Source organism: Nothobranchius furzeri, chromosome 5 (genome assembly GCF_043380555.1).
Source record: "Nothobranchius furzeri strain GRZ-AD chromosome 5, NfurGRZ-RIMD1, whole genome shotgun sequence".
Taxonomy (NCBI): domain Eukaryota; kingdom Metazoa; phylum Chordata; class Actinopteri; order Cyprinodontiformes; family Nothobranchiidae; genus Nothobranchius; species Nothobranchius furzeri.
The window spans coordinates 37885956-37902964 of NC_091745.1; the positions used below are offsets into that span (position 1 = coordinate 37885956).

The following is a 17009-nucleotide window of genomic DNA, read 5'->3' on the forward strand; positions in this document are numbered from 1 at the left end:
AAAAGCGTAAAAGTCAAAGGAGGCTCTAAATCTGTAAAACGTTTATAAAATACTAAAATGAATTTAATTAGAAATAATTATTTATTCTGACGGTTTCTTTTTTCCTACTTCAAGACAGAATTTATGTTCCAACATTAAATGCTGTGTTGATGCAGGTTTTGCTTTACCGTCTCAGGTCGCCCAAAGCAAAAGGCTCTGGTCACGGGACTCTCAGTAATGAGACGGGGTTCGATTCCCTGCAGGGCCCTGCTGCTTATGCCGACTGAGACTAACGCTGTTTCACTACACTTTACCATCTACTTAAAGATAAACTAGGATCAGTTATTCATTTTAAGGAATTTTGTCATAAATCATCATAAAAATCTAAATTCCTCTAAACAGTGAAGAGCTGTTTGTCATACGTCACTAAAAAGATGTCTTACAGGGCAGCTCATGCCGCTAGTACGTAGTTTAGCTGTATTTTAATCAACTTCATATTCAATAATTACAGAAATTTGTGTTTATAGTTGCAACAAAACGTCTGAACCCTATGTCGGAGTCCTACACACATTGTAACTAACAGGTTTGACCTAAAATAAAAACCTAAATCTATCTGGAACCGCTACCGGTCCTTCTGCACTCCAGACGAGTCCCGTTAGCATGACTGCAGCAACACAGCTAACTGTGTTAGCAAGGGGAAAAGTAATTTGGAAAGCCACGACACACTCACACAGATAAGATCTAAAAGATGATCCACATATTTCAACAATAGATCCTCCAGAGACCGGTAGAACCTCAGAACCATCTTACAAACACAAGCTAGCGAGCTACTGCAGCATCCCAGTCAGGAGGAATTATTCTGCTGATCTATCGATTAAATTTGTTCTGGAGTTATTTCAATATGAACACGCAGCGGTTCAACTGGCAGCACATTGTTTTATCTATAGATTAGTGAATTATATTGGGACGGTATGCGGCTAATGGTCAGCTAACAACTCGTCAGCTGAGGGCTACAAGCTTACAAATGAAATATTCATCCAAAGTAAACAAACTGAACTGATTTTGGTTCTGAAAATGTTCAGCATCCTCCCTGGAGTCCAGATCAGGCTCACGGGTCTTCTCGCCGTATCCCAGATCTGACCGATCTTGTCATGTTCAAGAAGCCAATGTGAAATGATTTGAGCTTTATGACATGGTGCATTATCCTGCTGTCATGGTCTGCGTCTGCGTCTTCCCTCATGTGTCTCCTGATGTTTCTCCATCCCTCTTTAGATTCCCTTTTGTGTCTCATAGCACCCTCATGTGTCCTTTGTCTGCATCTCATTTATGTGTTTTATGTTTGTAGGCATTCAATCATCCCCATCCCCTCCAGTTGTAGCTCCAGCCTCTTTGTCCCCAGCTCGGTGTCTGTGTGGGTGTGTGAGTGTCCATTCCCCAACTCAGTGTATGTGTGTGTGAGTGTATGTGTGTGTTGGTGTGTGTGTGTGTGTGTGTGTGTGTGTGTGTGTATGTGTGTGTGTGTGTGTGTGTGTGTGTGTGTGTGTGTGTGTGTGTGTGTGCGTGTCCATTCCCCAGTTCTGTGTGTGTGTGTGTGTGAGTGTATTTGGGTGTGATTGTGTGTGTGTGTGTGTGTGTGTGTGTGTGTGTGTGTGTGCGTGTCCATTCCCCAGTTCTGTGTGTGTGTGTGTGTGAGTGTATTTGGGTGTGATTGTGTGTGTGTGAGTCCTTCCCTCAGTCTTGTTGTTTAGTTTTTTGTTTTAGGTTTTTCTGCCCTCCTTTGGTTCTGTTTCCTCATTTAGATAATTGTTGTCTCCTGTCTTCCCTCCAGCCCTCACTCCACACACCTGCTTCCTGTTTCCCTGATTGTTCCTCCAGTGTATTTAAGCCCTGTCTTGTCTCTGTGTTGTGTTGGTCCATTGTTATGTTATTCTGTCCGTTTCGTCTCGCTTTTGGATTACTAGTGTTTTTGGCCTTCTCGTGTTCACTAGTGTTTTTGGATCTCCAGATCTCTATCTGGACTTTTGGCACCCAGCCTTTTGGATTACTTTTGTTTTTGGTTACTCCTAAAAGAAAGGATTTTTTATATATATTCAACTCCTGCCTCGTGTCATCCTGGGTTACTGCATTTTGGGTCCTACCAACCTTGCTTCGTGACACCTGCTGGAAGTAACCATCAGAGGATGGGTACATGGTGGTCATGAAGGAATGGACATGGTCAGAAACAGTGCTCAGGTAGCCCAAGGCATTTAAACCATGCCCAGTTGGCACTAAGGGGCCTAAAGTGTGCCAAGAAAACATCCCCACACCATTATACCACCACCACCAGCCTGCACAGTGGTAACAAGGCATGATGGATCCATGTTCTCATTCTGTTTACGCCAAATTATGACTCTACCATTTGAATATCTCAACAGAAATCGAGACTCATCAGATCAGGCAACATTTCTCCAGTCTTTAACTGTACAATGTTGGTGAGCCGGTGCAAATTGTAGCCTCTTTTTCCTATTTGTAGTGGAGATGAGTGGCACCCGGTGGGGTCTCCTGTTGTTGTAGCCCATTCCGCCTCAAGGTTGTGAGTGTTGTGGCTTCACAAATGCTTTGCTGCGTTCCTCAGTTGTAACGAGTGGTTATTTCAGTCAAAGTTGCTCTTCTATCAGCTTGAATCAGTCGGCCCATTCTTCTCTGACCTCTAGCATCAACAAGGCATTTCCACCCACAGGACTGCCGCATACTGGATGTTTTTGCCTTTTCACACCATTCTATGTAAACCCTAGAAATGGTTGTGGGTGAAAATCCCAGTAACTGAGCAGATTGTGAAATACTCAGACCGGCCCGTCTGGCACCAACAACCATGCCACGCTGAAAATAGCTTAAATCACCTTTCTTTCTCATTCTGACATTCAGTTTGGAGTTCAGGAGATTGTCTTGACCAGGATCACACCCCTAAATGCACTGAAGCAACCGTCATAAGATTGGTTGATTAGATAATTGCATTAAGGAGAATTTGAACAGGAGTTCCTAATAATCCTTTAGGTGAGTGTATAAAAATCTCATTTACTGATCTGTAGATCCTCCACTAGCGTGCAGTATCTACAGGGACGGGATGTTTTTGTCGCTGACCTGCATGCGACACGAACATGGCTACCTCCCACCAACTGCAATCCCCTGCTCCATTTCCCAGTAATTATAAACATAAATTGTGATTTTTGTGAAATGTTTTTGCTGGCTCTAAACACTGTATCAAGGATAATTTAATGCCAGGATACTTCTAATACTTAGCTAAATCAAATGTCCCTTAGCCTTGCAGAGCTAACAAATCACTACTCAATATCATGAAGTCCCCCTTCATGCTAAATGATTGTAATCTTTATTTTTTGTTTTTGCAGAAAGATGCCATCATCATCCCACTGTGGATTCCAGGGCATTTTCTGTTGAGTGTAAGAACATTATACCATTTACAGAACAATTTTGTGAGTGGCATACAATATCAACACAACATGTTAGGACATATGTTGTAGATGATGTCCGTGTTTTAACCTTAAAGTCATTTGTGAGTTTCCTGTGGTTTCTGGCTAATTGTACAGATCTTATATTTTCTATAGGTAATGAGGCCACGCCAGAAAGAAATTTTATTTCTGGATTCCCATTATTTCAGAAGAACAGATGGTTTCTCCAGTCAGGCCTACAGGAATCTGTTGAGTTTGCCAGTGTTGTGTGTCCTGGTGGTCACGTTATCCTGACCTGCCAATGTTTCCAAAAATGTTCCTAAAAACAAGTTCAGTCAGGAGGCAGTGTGATAATAAATACCCCACTCTGTTCATTTGTTATAGGGTCAGATGAGATTTGCTTCAAATAGCTGAAATTGAAGAAAATAAACAAATATTAAATACAATGAAAAGGGAAGGGAGACAGAAAGAAAACTTCCTTGTTGAACTTTAGGAAATTATGAAAATTTACCAATTTGCATGATCCCGTTCTTGGACATGTTCCCTGTTCTGTGGATTACAGATATTAGGCATGTTTCCATTAGCAGAACTCCAGGGTAGTTCCTGGGATGGGGAACTTGACCAGGAGATAGGATGTCCCCGTCCTCTCAGCTGTTGTGTCTCCATTCAAATTCAGCCCTTTCAGAACTTTCACAGACATCAGCACATCACGACTGCTTTGGCAGTGAGTGATGTCACTGATCAGTCCAAAAAAAGCACCCAATGTGACATTAATAACAATAAAAGCATTTATTTCATAGAAGTATGTTCTAATTTAATCCATTCGGAGGACAAGAGCAGCTCTGAGTTTTGTGAGACAATTCCCTTTAATTAAGTCTGTGGTGGATTTTTACCGTTTTTTCCAACAGCTGTGGGGGGATTACAGAGTCTTCCAGTGTCGGGAGTTAGACTTTAAATGCGATTGGTGCTTTTTTAAAATGTATTTTTTATGCTTTCATTCTGCTTCACCAGCTACTCTTCTAATTCTACTGCTGCCAGGTGTTTTTGATGTCTGCTGATGTCATTTCCTACTGAGTTACAACCAATCAGCTACGCCTGAGCAGGTACTCAGAAGGTTCCTGAAAACGGCCGTTTGACATGTCGGGAGGTTCCTGTAAATCCATCCTCAAGTTCTTGTAGTGGAAACACGCCTATTGATACGGTTCACATGCCATCAATTTTTATATTTTTTTTATCTCTTACAAAATCATAGCAGCGTTTACCTTTTTAAGTTTTACATTGTTGTTGGTTTTTTGGGGTTACTCAGAGATGTTGCACAGCAGACAGCTGTGGGAACCTGGGTGGAGAAAACTGCTCTGGATTTGGAGGTATTGCCTGCAATATCAAAATTAAACTGAAATGTAATTATCTGCTATTTGTTGAATTTAACTGTCATACAGGGAGTTCCTAAGCAGACACATGGCAATGATTGTGGTGTCTTCATGATAATGGTGAGTGAGGCTAATGCTGTATACAATAATGTGACTCATGATTTTTTTTATTCTTTTGTTGGATATCTTATTTATAATTGCACATTTAAGCCAATAAATGTTTCAATATGAAGTAAATTTAGTTCCAGGTACAGAAGCTGGAGCCACTGACTGGATAATATGTAGTATTTAGCATGGCTTCAATTGAAGAACTATGTTAGGCTCGTGTAAAGCTATATTACACAACTGAATTACTTGAAATCAACACAGTAACAAAACAAAACAGCATTACATAAAGTTAATAAATGGATTGTGGACAGTGCTTCCATGCTGTAGTTCTTTTTGAAAACACAGAGCAGTTTTTGTTTACCTGTTTTCCCGCTACGTTTCGTTTGCGGCTGCAAACTTCCTCAGGCTGACGCTGATGGTGACGTTACTTCCTTCTCCGAAACGTAGCGGGAAGGCAACTCATGGTTAATATCTTGTTACTTGCAACATGACAGACTAATGTCTACATGAAAGATGTCCTTTTGTTCACCTCATGACTCAGGCAACCATCCATGTGCTTTCAGCTGTCCATGAATGTTGACAGACAAAGCCACAGAAATGTACGGCAGTGGGCTGCAGTATGACTGGAGGTATTCTACAAACACAAGAACAGTGCTAATGCCTATATGTATTGTTTTCACATTGTTTATGACAGCCTCTAGGTGTGAATGTCCTTTTTACTAATTGCTATTTATCTTTGTCTCATTAGTGAGAGGCAGCTGATGTCCTATGCCATGGAACTGCTCATATACTCGGAGAAACTCAGAAAAGCTCTGGACTGGTCTGAATTTTTGAAGAGGCTGTAGCATTATATTGACATATTTTATTTTTTGGAAGGTTTTTGTAAGGCCAATAAAAGTTGTTGCTGGTTGTTTCATTTGTCTGAACTTTTTTTTCTAAAGCAAAACTTTTCTGCTTTTGTGTTTACAGAATATTCTTTACAGATTAGTGTATGGTCAATATCAGTTTACTAGTCTTGTGAATTGTATACTTAATGCAAAATATTTTAGTAATTTCTAAATCAATACATTTTGTGTCAAAGGGCCAACAATTATTCCTGTTAACAGAATATATGAAATGCATATATACACACATGTAAATATGCCTACAAATTACACATCAGCAGCTTTTCACTGTAAAGAAGCAATAAAAAATCATAAATAGTAACATAAATATTAACTACTCACTCGTATGAACTTAGACCTACTGTTAGTGCCTGTAATAACAAATGATTGAAAGTTAAATGTTGCTGTAGGAGGCGTGCTCCCACATAAATGGAGGCTAGTGGGCTTAAGGGGTTAATTAAAACGATTACCACTAATTACTTTTTCTGATATTTAATTTTATTGCATTTAAAATAAACACTTGCACATACATTACTCACCTGCTAACTTCAGTAAGCATAGGTATGTTGTGCCTATTGTCCGGCATCTGATTATTTGTTGGTGATTTCGGTGTTTTATAATCTCACTGGGGATGGCCATAAAGTGTGTATGCAAGAAACAAAGAATATCCGTACATTCATATTTAAACCTGAATAGATTTAATTTTTGGTTTGACCACAGAGAATAAATAATGGGCACTAGGGGGTGCTAAAAGCAAGCAAAACTGCTTAGTATCCCTTTAACAAACACACATGATACCAACCAACACAAATGTGTCATCACATACATAACTTAGACATACACAAAAAATGGGTATTGGTTGCTGGTCAGAGCAGCTCACGGCTGTTATGGGGTGGGCCCGAGTGCAAGTGGGTGGGCCCAGGCCCGGTAGGCCAACCCATATGTGTGTGTGTGTGTGTGTGTGTGTGTGTGTGTGTGTGTGTGTGTGTGTGTGTGTGTGTGTGTGTGTGTGTGTGTGTGTGTGTGAATGAGATAGGAAAATAACTCTTCCATCAGATATCTTACAGAGTTTATTGGTTGAATTCTAACAAACTCTCCAAAACAATAGGACAGTGTGATCTTTACCATTTGCTGTCAATAGAAAGTTGTTGTTTTATAATTGGGATGTCTCATGTAGGGGTCGGTGAGAAACACCTTTGCATCACTGTGCTACACATTAGTAGTAACCAATGGTCTGGTCGATCCAGCGGCGCAGGTAGGACACACGGGAGTACACAGCAGGGGCGTACGTATTACAGTTGGAGGTACCCCAGGATACAATACCCACAAGAGACCACACACCACCACTTTCACAGACCAGAGGACCACCAGAGTCACCCTAAAGGGAGACAAAAGTTTTGTTAACAATGTCATCAAACATCATTTATAATTCATCTGGTACTCATCTCTTAGTTTTGCAAGTGTTTTCACTCTTTGTGCTCATTGTGGCTGAGTGAACAATACGGTTGTTAAGTTAGTAGAATTAATGTCTGCAAATTTGTTTGTATGCACTCTAAATTTTGGACTTGAATACACTTTTTTGCATTAAGCATTATTTACAGACTATTTAGCCTGTTATAAACCATTTCTGACTGTCATTGATAGGAATTGAAGGAGCCTGTACCTGACAGGAGGACACTCCAGAAGCACCAGCACAGATCATGGCGTCAGTGATTCTGTTGTAACCCCAGTAGCTCTTGCACTGATCAGGGCTGAGCAAAGGCAGGGCTGTCTGCTGCAGGTAACGAGGGCTCGCTAAGAACAGAGACAAGAGAGAGACAACTCCAGATACGTAGCCATTTGTTTTCTCTCTACAAAGCGTTCCACATCTGTTTGTAAAATCACCACAAGTGGACACACAACGTCTCTGACTCACAAGTTTGTCCCGTCCGGCCCCATCCAGTTGTGACACATTTGGTTCCAGAGGGGATGCTGGTGCTGGAGGTGGCGAGGCACACAGGAGACACACGGTTTGTCATCTGCACTGGGGAGGACAGCCTCAGAAGGGTGATGTCATTGTTAAAGGTATTGGCGTTGTAGGAGGGATGAGTGATGGCCTGCAAGGAGAGGTGAGAATACAATACAAACACATTTTGATAACATTTGAAATAATTACTGTAGAAAAAGGCTTAAGTTTCAGCAACTGTGAAAGTCAAACTGTGTTTTCCTCACCCTGGCGATACTCTTGACCTGGAGTGGCTCGCTGTTGGTCTGACGATCGTGCTCTCCCAGGATGACGCGGTGGCTCATTGCACTGGATACAACAACAATAACAACAATACAACAACAGTAGTGTGTTCGAATTTCTATCACCTTTGAATGTCTTTTGATTTTGAGACACAACTTGACTCACGACACACGGCAGTGAGCAGCAGTGACAACCCAGTACTCGTTGATCAGTGAACCTCCACAGAAGTGGAATCCAGTACCATCCTAATATATATATATATATATATAAATACTTTTTACACGTGTTTTTTGGGTGAAATAATTTCAGTGTTTTTAATGAGGGTATACATACCTGAAGAGAAACCTGCCAGGGCCAGGATCCAGACACAGCTGTCTCACCATTCACAATCTTGTTGTATCCACTCACCTGGGGCTTGATGGCAGGCACTCCACACCCTGAGGTCCACCAACACAATGCACAACATGGTCTTTTTTTGTAAATCTTACCAAATTGTAATCTGTGTTTTACAGATTACAATCCTTTTGAAACACAAATTATTCGATGAAAAACACTGAAACTCCAAAGTTTACCCTTTTCTTCCTCACCATTTACTTTAAATGAATGAATTGAGAGACGGCATAATGATACTGACCCAGTGCTGAAGCCACAAGAGCAAGACAACTAATGAGCAAGAACATGACTACGACCTGATAGTCGATTCCCTGTGCCTCAGCAGTTCCAGAGACTCCCTTTTATAGGTTTATCTCATACATTTGACCCTGATGTCTGTGTGAGGCCATCACAAATCCCACCCCGTTTGTGTTCCACCGTCCTCAGCTTGGGAAGAAACCACCTGGTGATAAGCACTTTGAGCAAAGTCAAACCAAATGTGTGTAGAAAAAACAAATCCATTCATTTTCTACTGTGTTTGCCTTAAAATCTAGTTGATACTGATGTTCAGGACTTATTTTCAAACCATTTTGGACCATTTACAAAAAGTTTGATGCATGAATTATGAAATCTGCAACCATGATTTTTTAAACAATTTTTTCATTCATTTTTAGGTGTGAATGAAACAAATTTCGACAAAAAATTTTGTAATATTTTGTTAATTTACAAATAATTTATTACATGTCCACCTTGGTGGACAGCGTGCATTCTGAACATGAAATATATTGACTTGGCTTACTGACGTCCAAATGGAGGGGCTCAAATGCAATAAAGTCTTCAACAGCTGTGCTTAATAGCAAAAAATAAATAAATAACAATTTTGAATACCTGTCCACTGCAGTGACCATTATGCATCACAAGGTTAAACAAGAACCAACCAGGAACACAAGATATAAAAGATAAATGTCATTTCAAAAAGCTTTGCATACCACACAATGCTCTGTGTCATAACAGAATAATAAATCAAACACAAATGAACACACACAAAGGTTTGTGAGCAATCTTGTTGATCTTTATTGATCTAATGAAATCACAGATTAGCTTGACATTTTACTGATCATTGAGATTGTTTGTTCAAGTAATTGTTGCATTTTTAACGATTTGTGAAAGAAGTTCAGAAGAATTTCTCAAAGGTAAAAATAACAGGGTATTCACTTAACAAGAAAATATGCTTTTGCCATTCAGGATATGAGATCAAATTCATGTGGGCAAAGAAGCTGGACTGTGACTGAGATAACAAGCAGGATTCAGTCAACCTCCTCAATGGTTGGGCCAGAAGAGCCACCAGCTCCTGCCCCTCCAGGGAAGCCACCGGGCATTCCTCCTGGCATACCCCCCTGGTAGAGCTTGGAGATGATGGGGTTGCACACTTTCTCCAGTTCCTTCAGTTGGTGTTCATACTCCTCCTTCTCAGCAGTCTGGATAAATGTTGGGGAACATAGTTCAGTAAGACTCAAGAGTTGTGATCAAAAATCGTGAAAGATAAGTGAGCAACTGTCCTATCTACTTTATTGTATGAACTGGTGATTGCACAAGCTTATGGAATGAGGAACTCACTTTCTGATACAAAGATTTACTTTTACCTGGTTTCTGTCCAGCCAAGCGATTACTTCATTGCACTTGTCCACAATAATCTTTTTGTCCTCTGGGCTGATCTTGTCGTTAAGCTTCTCATCGTCTACTGTGCTCCTCATGTTGAAGGCCAATGACTCGAGGGAATTTTTGGCAGAGACCTTGTCTCTTTGAACCTCATCTTCAGCCCGGAACTGCTCTGCTTCTTGCACCATACGCTCAATGTCCTCCTTGCTCAGTCGCCCTGTTTGAGAATAAAGTGCAACACTTGATTTATTTCCTGTCTTTGTTCATGTAGAAGATGACTTTATAACATTATAATGCCTTATTTATGGGTAAACCTTTGTCATTGGTGATGGTAATTTTGTTCTCCTTTCCTGTGCTTTTGTCCACTGCAGATACATTGAGGATGCCATTGGCATCAATGTCAAAGGTCACCTCAATCTGAGGAACTCCTCTGGGAGCAGGTGGAATACCAGTCAGTTCAAATTTCCCCAGGATGTTGTTGTCCTTGGTCATGGCTCTTTCCCCTTCATAAACCTGAAGAGCAATTCACAGCATGGTTTGGTAATATCAATCAGTAACATTTTTGTGAACTGTTCTCTGTGATCTTTACCTGGATAAGCACACCAGGTTGGTTGTCTGAGTAGGTGGTAAAGGTCTGGGTTTGTTTGGTTGGGATGGTCGTGTTCCTATTGATAAGGACTGTCATCACTCCTCCAGCTGTTTCAATTCCCAAGGACAGGGGCGTGACGTCCAGCAGGAGCAGGTCCTGGACATTCTCAGACTTATCGCCAGCTAAGATGGCTGCCTGTACAGCTGTGAGTTTCCAAATGATGAAACGACAATGTTTAGAATGCTTTTCCCTCGTTGACTTTGTGAAATTTCAACACATTTGAAAAAAAGATTTTAGACAAAATACGGCCGAGACCTACCTGCCCCATAAGCCACAGCCTCATCTGGGTTGATGCTCTTATTTAAATCACGACCATTGAAGAAGTCCTGCAGAAGCTTTTGGATCTTAGGGATACGTGTGGATCCACCTACCAGAACAATGTCATGGATCTGGGACTTGTCCATTTTGGCATCTCTGAGAGCTTTCTCCACTGGTTCAAGCGTTCCGCGGAACAGGTCTGCATTGAGCTCTTCAAAGCGAGCCCTGGTGATTGAGGTGTAGAAGTCTGTACCTTCATAAAGCGAGTCAATTTCAATGCTGGCCTGGGTGCTGCTCGAGAGGGTGCGCTTTGCACGCTCGCACGCAGTGCGCAGACGACGCACAGCTCGCTTATTGCTGATGATGTCCTTTTTGAACTTGCGCTTGAACTCAGCAATGAAGTGATTAACCATGCGGTTGTCAAAGTCCTCACCACCCAAATGTGTGTCGCCTGCTGTCTGTGGCCTTGACCTCAAAGATGCCATCCTCAATCGTGAGGATTGACACATCAAATGTACCACCACCAAGATCAAAAATGAGGACATTGCGCTCGCCTCCAACCTGAGAGAATGGGACGGATTAAGTTAGAAAAACAAAACAAACAGAATCGGTTATGCGTGTAACTTTTTATAGGTATTTAGTTACCTTTTTATCCAGGCCGTATGCAATAGCAGCAGCTGTGGGTTCATTGATGATTCGCAGCACATTAAGACCAGAGATTGTCCCAGCGTCTTTGGTTGCTTGACGCTGAGAGTCATTGAAGTAAGCAGGAACTGTGATAACTGCATTGTTCACTGGCTGAAATGATGGAAAGACCACAGTTCAATGGGGGAGGTAGTCCTTGGCTTATTTTACACATACTGTAGGCCGTTGTTATTTACCTTGCCAAGATAAGCTTCAGAGATTTCCTTCATTTTATTGAGGACCATTGAAGAAATCTCCTCAGGGAAAAAGGTTTTGATTTCACCCTTGTATTCAACCTCTATCTTGGGTTTTGAGGAGTCATTAATAACCTTGAAGGGCCAGTGTTTCATGTCGGATTGGACTACTGGATCATCATACTTACGACCAATCAGACGCTTAGCATCTAAAATAGATGTAACAACAAAGGAACCACAGATAATTAAAAGCACATTTCATTTAATGTATACACTATAAATGTTGGTTATGTGTTTTATTCATTAAGGTGATTTAGAAAAATGTGACTGACATTTTTCCCTATCTTGTCATGTGGGTGTTTCAGTGTTGTGTATTTCTTTTTACCAAATACAGTATTGGCTGGATTCATGGCCACCTGGTTCTTGGCAGCATCTCCAAGGAGTCTCTCAGTGTCTGTGAAGGCCACATAACTGGGTGTGGTCCTGTTTCCTTGGTCATTGGCAATAATCTCCACTTTGCCATGTTGGAAGATTCCAACACAAGAATAGGTGGTACCCAAATCAATACCTACTGCTGGTCCTTTAGACATCTAGGAAAAACAGACAGACATATTTGTTGCAGCACATTCTGTTTGGTGAACAATACCAAGTCAGTGCATGTATTTCTTCAACACAAAATATTATGCTAATGATGATGATCAGAAATTATTTTCCTTTTTGGTTGAATGACCTAATGATGATTTACGTTGAAATGGTGTCCCCCAAAGCTCTGCCCACTCTTTCTGAATTTGATCCTGTTCATCTCCAAGACCTTGGTAAACAGATTAAATCTGTGAAACCTGCAGGCTCTCCAGAGGACTCTCTACCACTGAAGTTGATGCGTGATCTTGTTTCTGTCCTTGGTCCAGCTATTTTGACCAACGTGAACACCAGTCTTTCCACTGGTGTGTTTCCTACAACCTTCAAAAATAAAAGGTTGTGCAGCCGATTTTGAAGACAACTTGGGCCCAATTTCAGTCATCCCATTCCTGTCTAAGGTCCTGGAAAAAGCAGTCCACTCACAGATCTTAACTCACAGGGGGGGAAATTCACTGTTGGGTGTGTTTCAATCAGTTTTTAGACCGCACCGCAACACTGAGTCTGTTCTTATTTGTGTGATGAATGACATTTTAGTTGCATCTAACTCAGGGTCCCATGCACTGCTGCTGCTCTTAGATCTTTCAGCAGCTTTGATACAATCGACTGCCAAATTCTGTTGGACCATCTGGAGTCATGGGTCAGTCTCTTGAGTACCGTGCTTGACTGGTTTTGCTCATACCCGATGAGTAAATCATTCAGCGTGCAGATGAGATACTGTGCCTTGCTCTGTCTTCTGTTGAATTCGGGGGGTGCCACAGGGTTCTGTCTTGGGTCCTCCACTGTTTTCAGACAATCTTACCCCTTTGGGAAAGATTCTTGAATGGTATGGCATTAGCTATCACATCTATGTCAATGTGACAGAGTGAGTGTCACTGGATCCCGATTGATTATGCGGCCTGGCTACTTGGCCAAGGGGATGTCGCTTTGGCTGACTGGTTAGCATGTGGGACTCTCACCCGGGAGTCTGGGGATTGAATCCCGCCCGAGCCCTCATTTCTCCACCTTGCCACACCAACAACATTCAGATCTACCTGGCAATGAATGGGCCAAACACAGATGTACAAATGATGGATTGACTCGCTGATGTGAAGGGGTGGTCTGCTGCAAACTATCTAAAATTCAATAAGCAACAGATGGAGTTGATTATGTTTGACCCTAGGAACCTATCCAGCACATGTCAGTACCAAACTTGCCATGTCCTGACCCTAAACAGTGTGTCACCTGCCTTAGGGTGAAGCTGGATACTGGATTATCAATGGTCCCACAGATAAATGCAGTGTTGAAATCCTGCTTCTTTCAATTACTCCGTCTTTCATGACTGAAGCCCATTCTGAAGCAAACCCATTTAGAATCAGGTATTCATGCATTTTTCACCTCTCACCTGAAATATGCTAATTCTCTTCCTTTCGGCACCCCGGTTACGGCCCTGAACAGGCTGCAATTAGTACAAAATGCTGCTGCAAGGTTCTTAACAGGCACCGACAGACATAGCCATATCACCTTAGTTGTGGTGCACCTCCATTGGTTGCCCGTGACATCAGGGTGCAATTCAAGATCCTCCTCCTTGCTTTCAAAGCACTGAATGGTCTTGCACCATCCTATCTGTCTGAGCTGCTCACGCAATTTGTGCCGGCGCACTCACTGAGATCAGCGGACCACTTGCTACTTTACACTCCAGCCGTGAAATATAAAGCAAGGGGGCTGTGGGCCTTTGTGCTTGCTATCCCTGTCCTCTGGAATGCTCTACTCATCTCAATTCGTCAGTCGCCATCCAATTGCTGTCTTCAAGTAACGATTGAAGACCTATTTCTATTATTTGGACAGGAACCTTATTTTAATGTTCTAGTTCCCTTTTGTATTTGTTCTTAAGTAGATTTTTTATCGCAATTTATTGACAGTTTTTTACTAATTATGTGATCCTTTTATGATTGTTGGCTGTGCAGCGCTTTGGTCAGCTCGCATGCTGTGTTTAAATGCGCTATATCAAATAAAATGGTATGGCATGGCAAAGCTGTGATCAGGATGCTGAAGATTTGCTCACACTGAAAGAACTGATGAAGACCAAAAATCATCCAGTCAGAGCATCCACAGCTACGATGTGGTGCGGAGCAGATCCGGATCGGGAGATCTGCAAAGTTTCCTCGTGAAGTCTATTTTTTTCTGGACGCCACATGTGGTTTGACATGAAGTTAAATAAATCACACTAGCCAGACATGAAGTGAGACATGTTTCAGCAAGGTGCATCCGGTATGTTTCAAAATAAAACCAGTGTTGCATTTGTTTTCAGGTTTTAGTTGTAATGACAGCAATGTCAGCTCAGTGTATGATAGAGAAAACAATGGCTTTTAGCTCTTTTCTATTGATGAATTTATTGCATGCACTCTCAAGCCAATTTCCAGAAATGTTCAGCACACGAACTGTAGCCGGAGTGAATGGTGGTCCGGAAGCCGTACAGAAAATAGACAGCATCCATTCCACATTTGGTGTGAACAAGGCTTTATTTTGGTCTCAGCTTATTATAGAGTTGGAACTCTATGTTGGATTTGTATCAGGACCCCATCTGAGGTCATGAAATATCAAATCAGGGTGGACGTTTGCTCCTGACCCACCCATATATGAAATTTTAAATGATAGTCTGTATTTGTATAGCGCCTTCTTATTATGGTTCTACAATCCCCCAAGACACTTCACAACACAGTCATTCACATGCTGGTGGGAATGAGCTACGATGTAGCCAGCTGCCCTGGGGCGCACTGACAGAGGCAAGGCAACAAGCAAGGTGGGTTAAGTGTCTTGCCCAAGGACACAACGGCAGCATTCTCTGGTTGGAGCCAGGACTCAACTGGCAACCTTCTGATGACAACCTGCTCAACCTCCTGAGGTACCGCTGTCCCCCAAGTATGACAGTTATATACATTTTTTTTGGTGGTGGTGGTGGGGGGGGGGGGGGTCTCATCTCTACCACCTGACCTGAGGTCCTGTTGCCTTGACTGATTACAAGCAAGGCTTTTTGCCCTCTGCATCATCAGTTTTTGGTTTAACATTGTTCTGCGTGCAGTATAAGTGAGTGCATCTATATTTCTGCCTCTTGCTCCAGACAGCTCATAGATGCTGAGATACACATGAATAAGGTCATGTGTCAACAATCAATGGTTCCCATAAAGTCAAGGTTGTGGTTTGTGGTTCAGAAAAAAGGTTTTTATAGAGAATTACCAAAAGCCTTGTGATGAAATCACTGCAGCTTTCTATACCACATGAGATCATCTGACCAACACAATTGCCAGCATTTTTCTGTGTGCAGAAAATTATCTTTTTTAAGTAAGGAAACAACCTTCTACTTCTCTACATTCTTCTTATCGACAAGTCTGAGGCTGTATGTCCCCTAACATATCAGGGGAGTACTACAGTGCCCCCAAAGTAAATTAAAAGGGTGATTTAGACGTAGTTTGGGGGAATTCTCCCCTGGTTTCTGATGCAACCCTTTACTGATGTGAGTCATTGGCAGAAATTAAGGTGATGACGAATTATCATCAGCTTCTTGCTGCTGCAGCGCTTTTTGGTGAGCTGACTGAGCTAATGACCTATTTTAGAAAGAGTGTTCACAAGTGCTCTGTGGCTTCTGCCTTTGACACACAGACACCGTAAACTAGCAACACTTAGTCTTTATTTTCTGATGAAGCAATAAATGAAACATTTTAGGATCAACATGTTATTCATCTGCTTTGGTTGTAGAACCTGAAGCAGAAAAACGCTGATGGTGCTTCTTTTCAACAAGTCCACAGAAATGAGTCAGCAAACACTTAAGCCTGGCAAAGTAGAGCTGAAATGTTTTTGCACTGGTTTTTGGTATTATATCAACCATGCTGTTGTTTGGCAGAAACCATGCAAACCTCACTCATTTAAAGCAAAAAGACAGATTATGAAACCAGGCCAGAGTGAAAGGCCTCCCATCTAATGCAGTTACCTTTCAGAGTTTGATGATCACCAGCTTTCTGAATGAAGGTGACGCTTGAGCCCGTACTCAACAACACTACTCTCCAGCACTACTTCTTGGCTCCTGGCAGACAGACGAGAGCTGCTGCTCTCCTGGTTTATAACTCTCTGAGCCCACTGGGGTGTCAAGTGACCCCACCAAAGAAAGTTCCAGGCCCGTTTCTGCTCCCTGGCCACAGTTCCTTGAATGAAAGGCTGCTATTTTTATCTCTGTAGTATATAGAACAGGACCAGAGGACAGCAGGATTTCAAGGCTTTGATTAGGTTAAAGAAACACGTTTTTCATTATATAATAGGCAGTTACAGTATGAAAACTATGTAAAAACCTCTTTCTAAATCTGGATAATAATCCTCACATGCACATGCCATCAGGATTCTGAAAGGCCCACAGTGTTAGCAATTAGGTTTTACTTCATCTTTGCAAAAAAACATCATAAGCATTGTTTGTTCCTCATAAAAAACAAACAAAAATAACCTATTTTAGATACAGTACTGCCTGTGTACATATATTTATTGACAAACTCATATTTACTAAAATATTTCTGAT

At 41.7% G+C, this 17009-nt stretch overlaps 2 protein-coding genes across 2 annotated transcripts; both read right to left on the minus strand.

The window, feature by feature from the left end:
* Window positions 1–6839: 6839 nt before the first annotated feature.
* On the minus strand, window positions 6840–9211 carry LOC107395653 (serine protease 48). Its single transcript, XM_015975072.3, has 7 exons — window positions 8649–9211; window positions 8348–8451; window positions 8180–8259; window positions 7999–8080; window positions 7703–7883; window positions 7451–7581; window positions 6840–7165 (listed from the first exon to the last, which is right to left on the minus strand). The coding sequence occupies exons 1-7, from the start codon at window positions 8692–8694 to the stop codon at window positions 7004–7006; spliced, it is 786 nt and encodes a 261-aa protein (XP_015830558.1). The 5' UTR covers window positions 8695–9211; the 3' UTR covers window positions 6840–7003.
* Window positions 9212–9436: 225 nt separating this feature from the next.
* On the minus strand, window positions 9437–16567 carry hsc70 (heat shock cognate 70). The gene is given in 10 exon segments (XM_015975070.3): window positions 9437–9864; window positions 10030–10262; window positions 10360–10558; window positions 10635–10837; window positions 10954–11410; window positions 11412–11513; window positions 11598–11750; window positions 11834–12039; window positions 12216–12420; window positions 16434–16567. Coding segments are annotated over 9 exon segments (1929 nt in total). The 5' UTR covers window positions 16434–16567; the 3' UTR covers window positions 9437–9693.
* Window positions 16568–17009: the final 442 nt, after the last annotated feature.

What these genes read in the sequence shown, in the direction of transcription:
- LOC107395653 (XM_015975072.3), bottom strand. Translation starts at nt 8,694, where the DNA reads ATGTTCTTGCTCATTAGTTGTCTTGCTCTTGTGGCTTCAGCACTGG. An exon ending in GCTGCTCACTGCCGTGTGTC is followed by an intron (nt 8,081 to 8,179) that starts GTGAGTCAAGTT and finishes TGTTGTATCCAG; the next exon opens with TGCAATGAGCCACCGCGTCA. An exon ending in GGGCCGGACGGGACAAACTT is followed by an intron (nt 7,582 to 7,702) that starts GTGAGTCAGAGA and finishes CTCTGTTCTTAG; the next exon opens with CGAGCCCTCGTTACCTGCAG.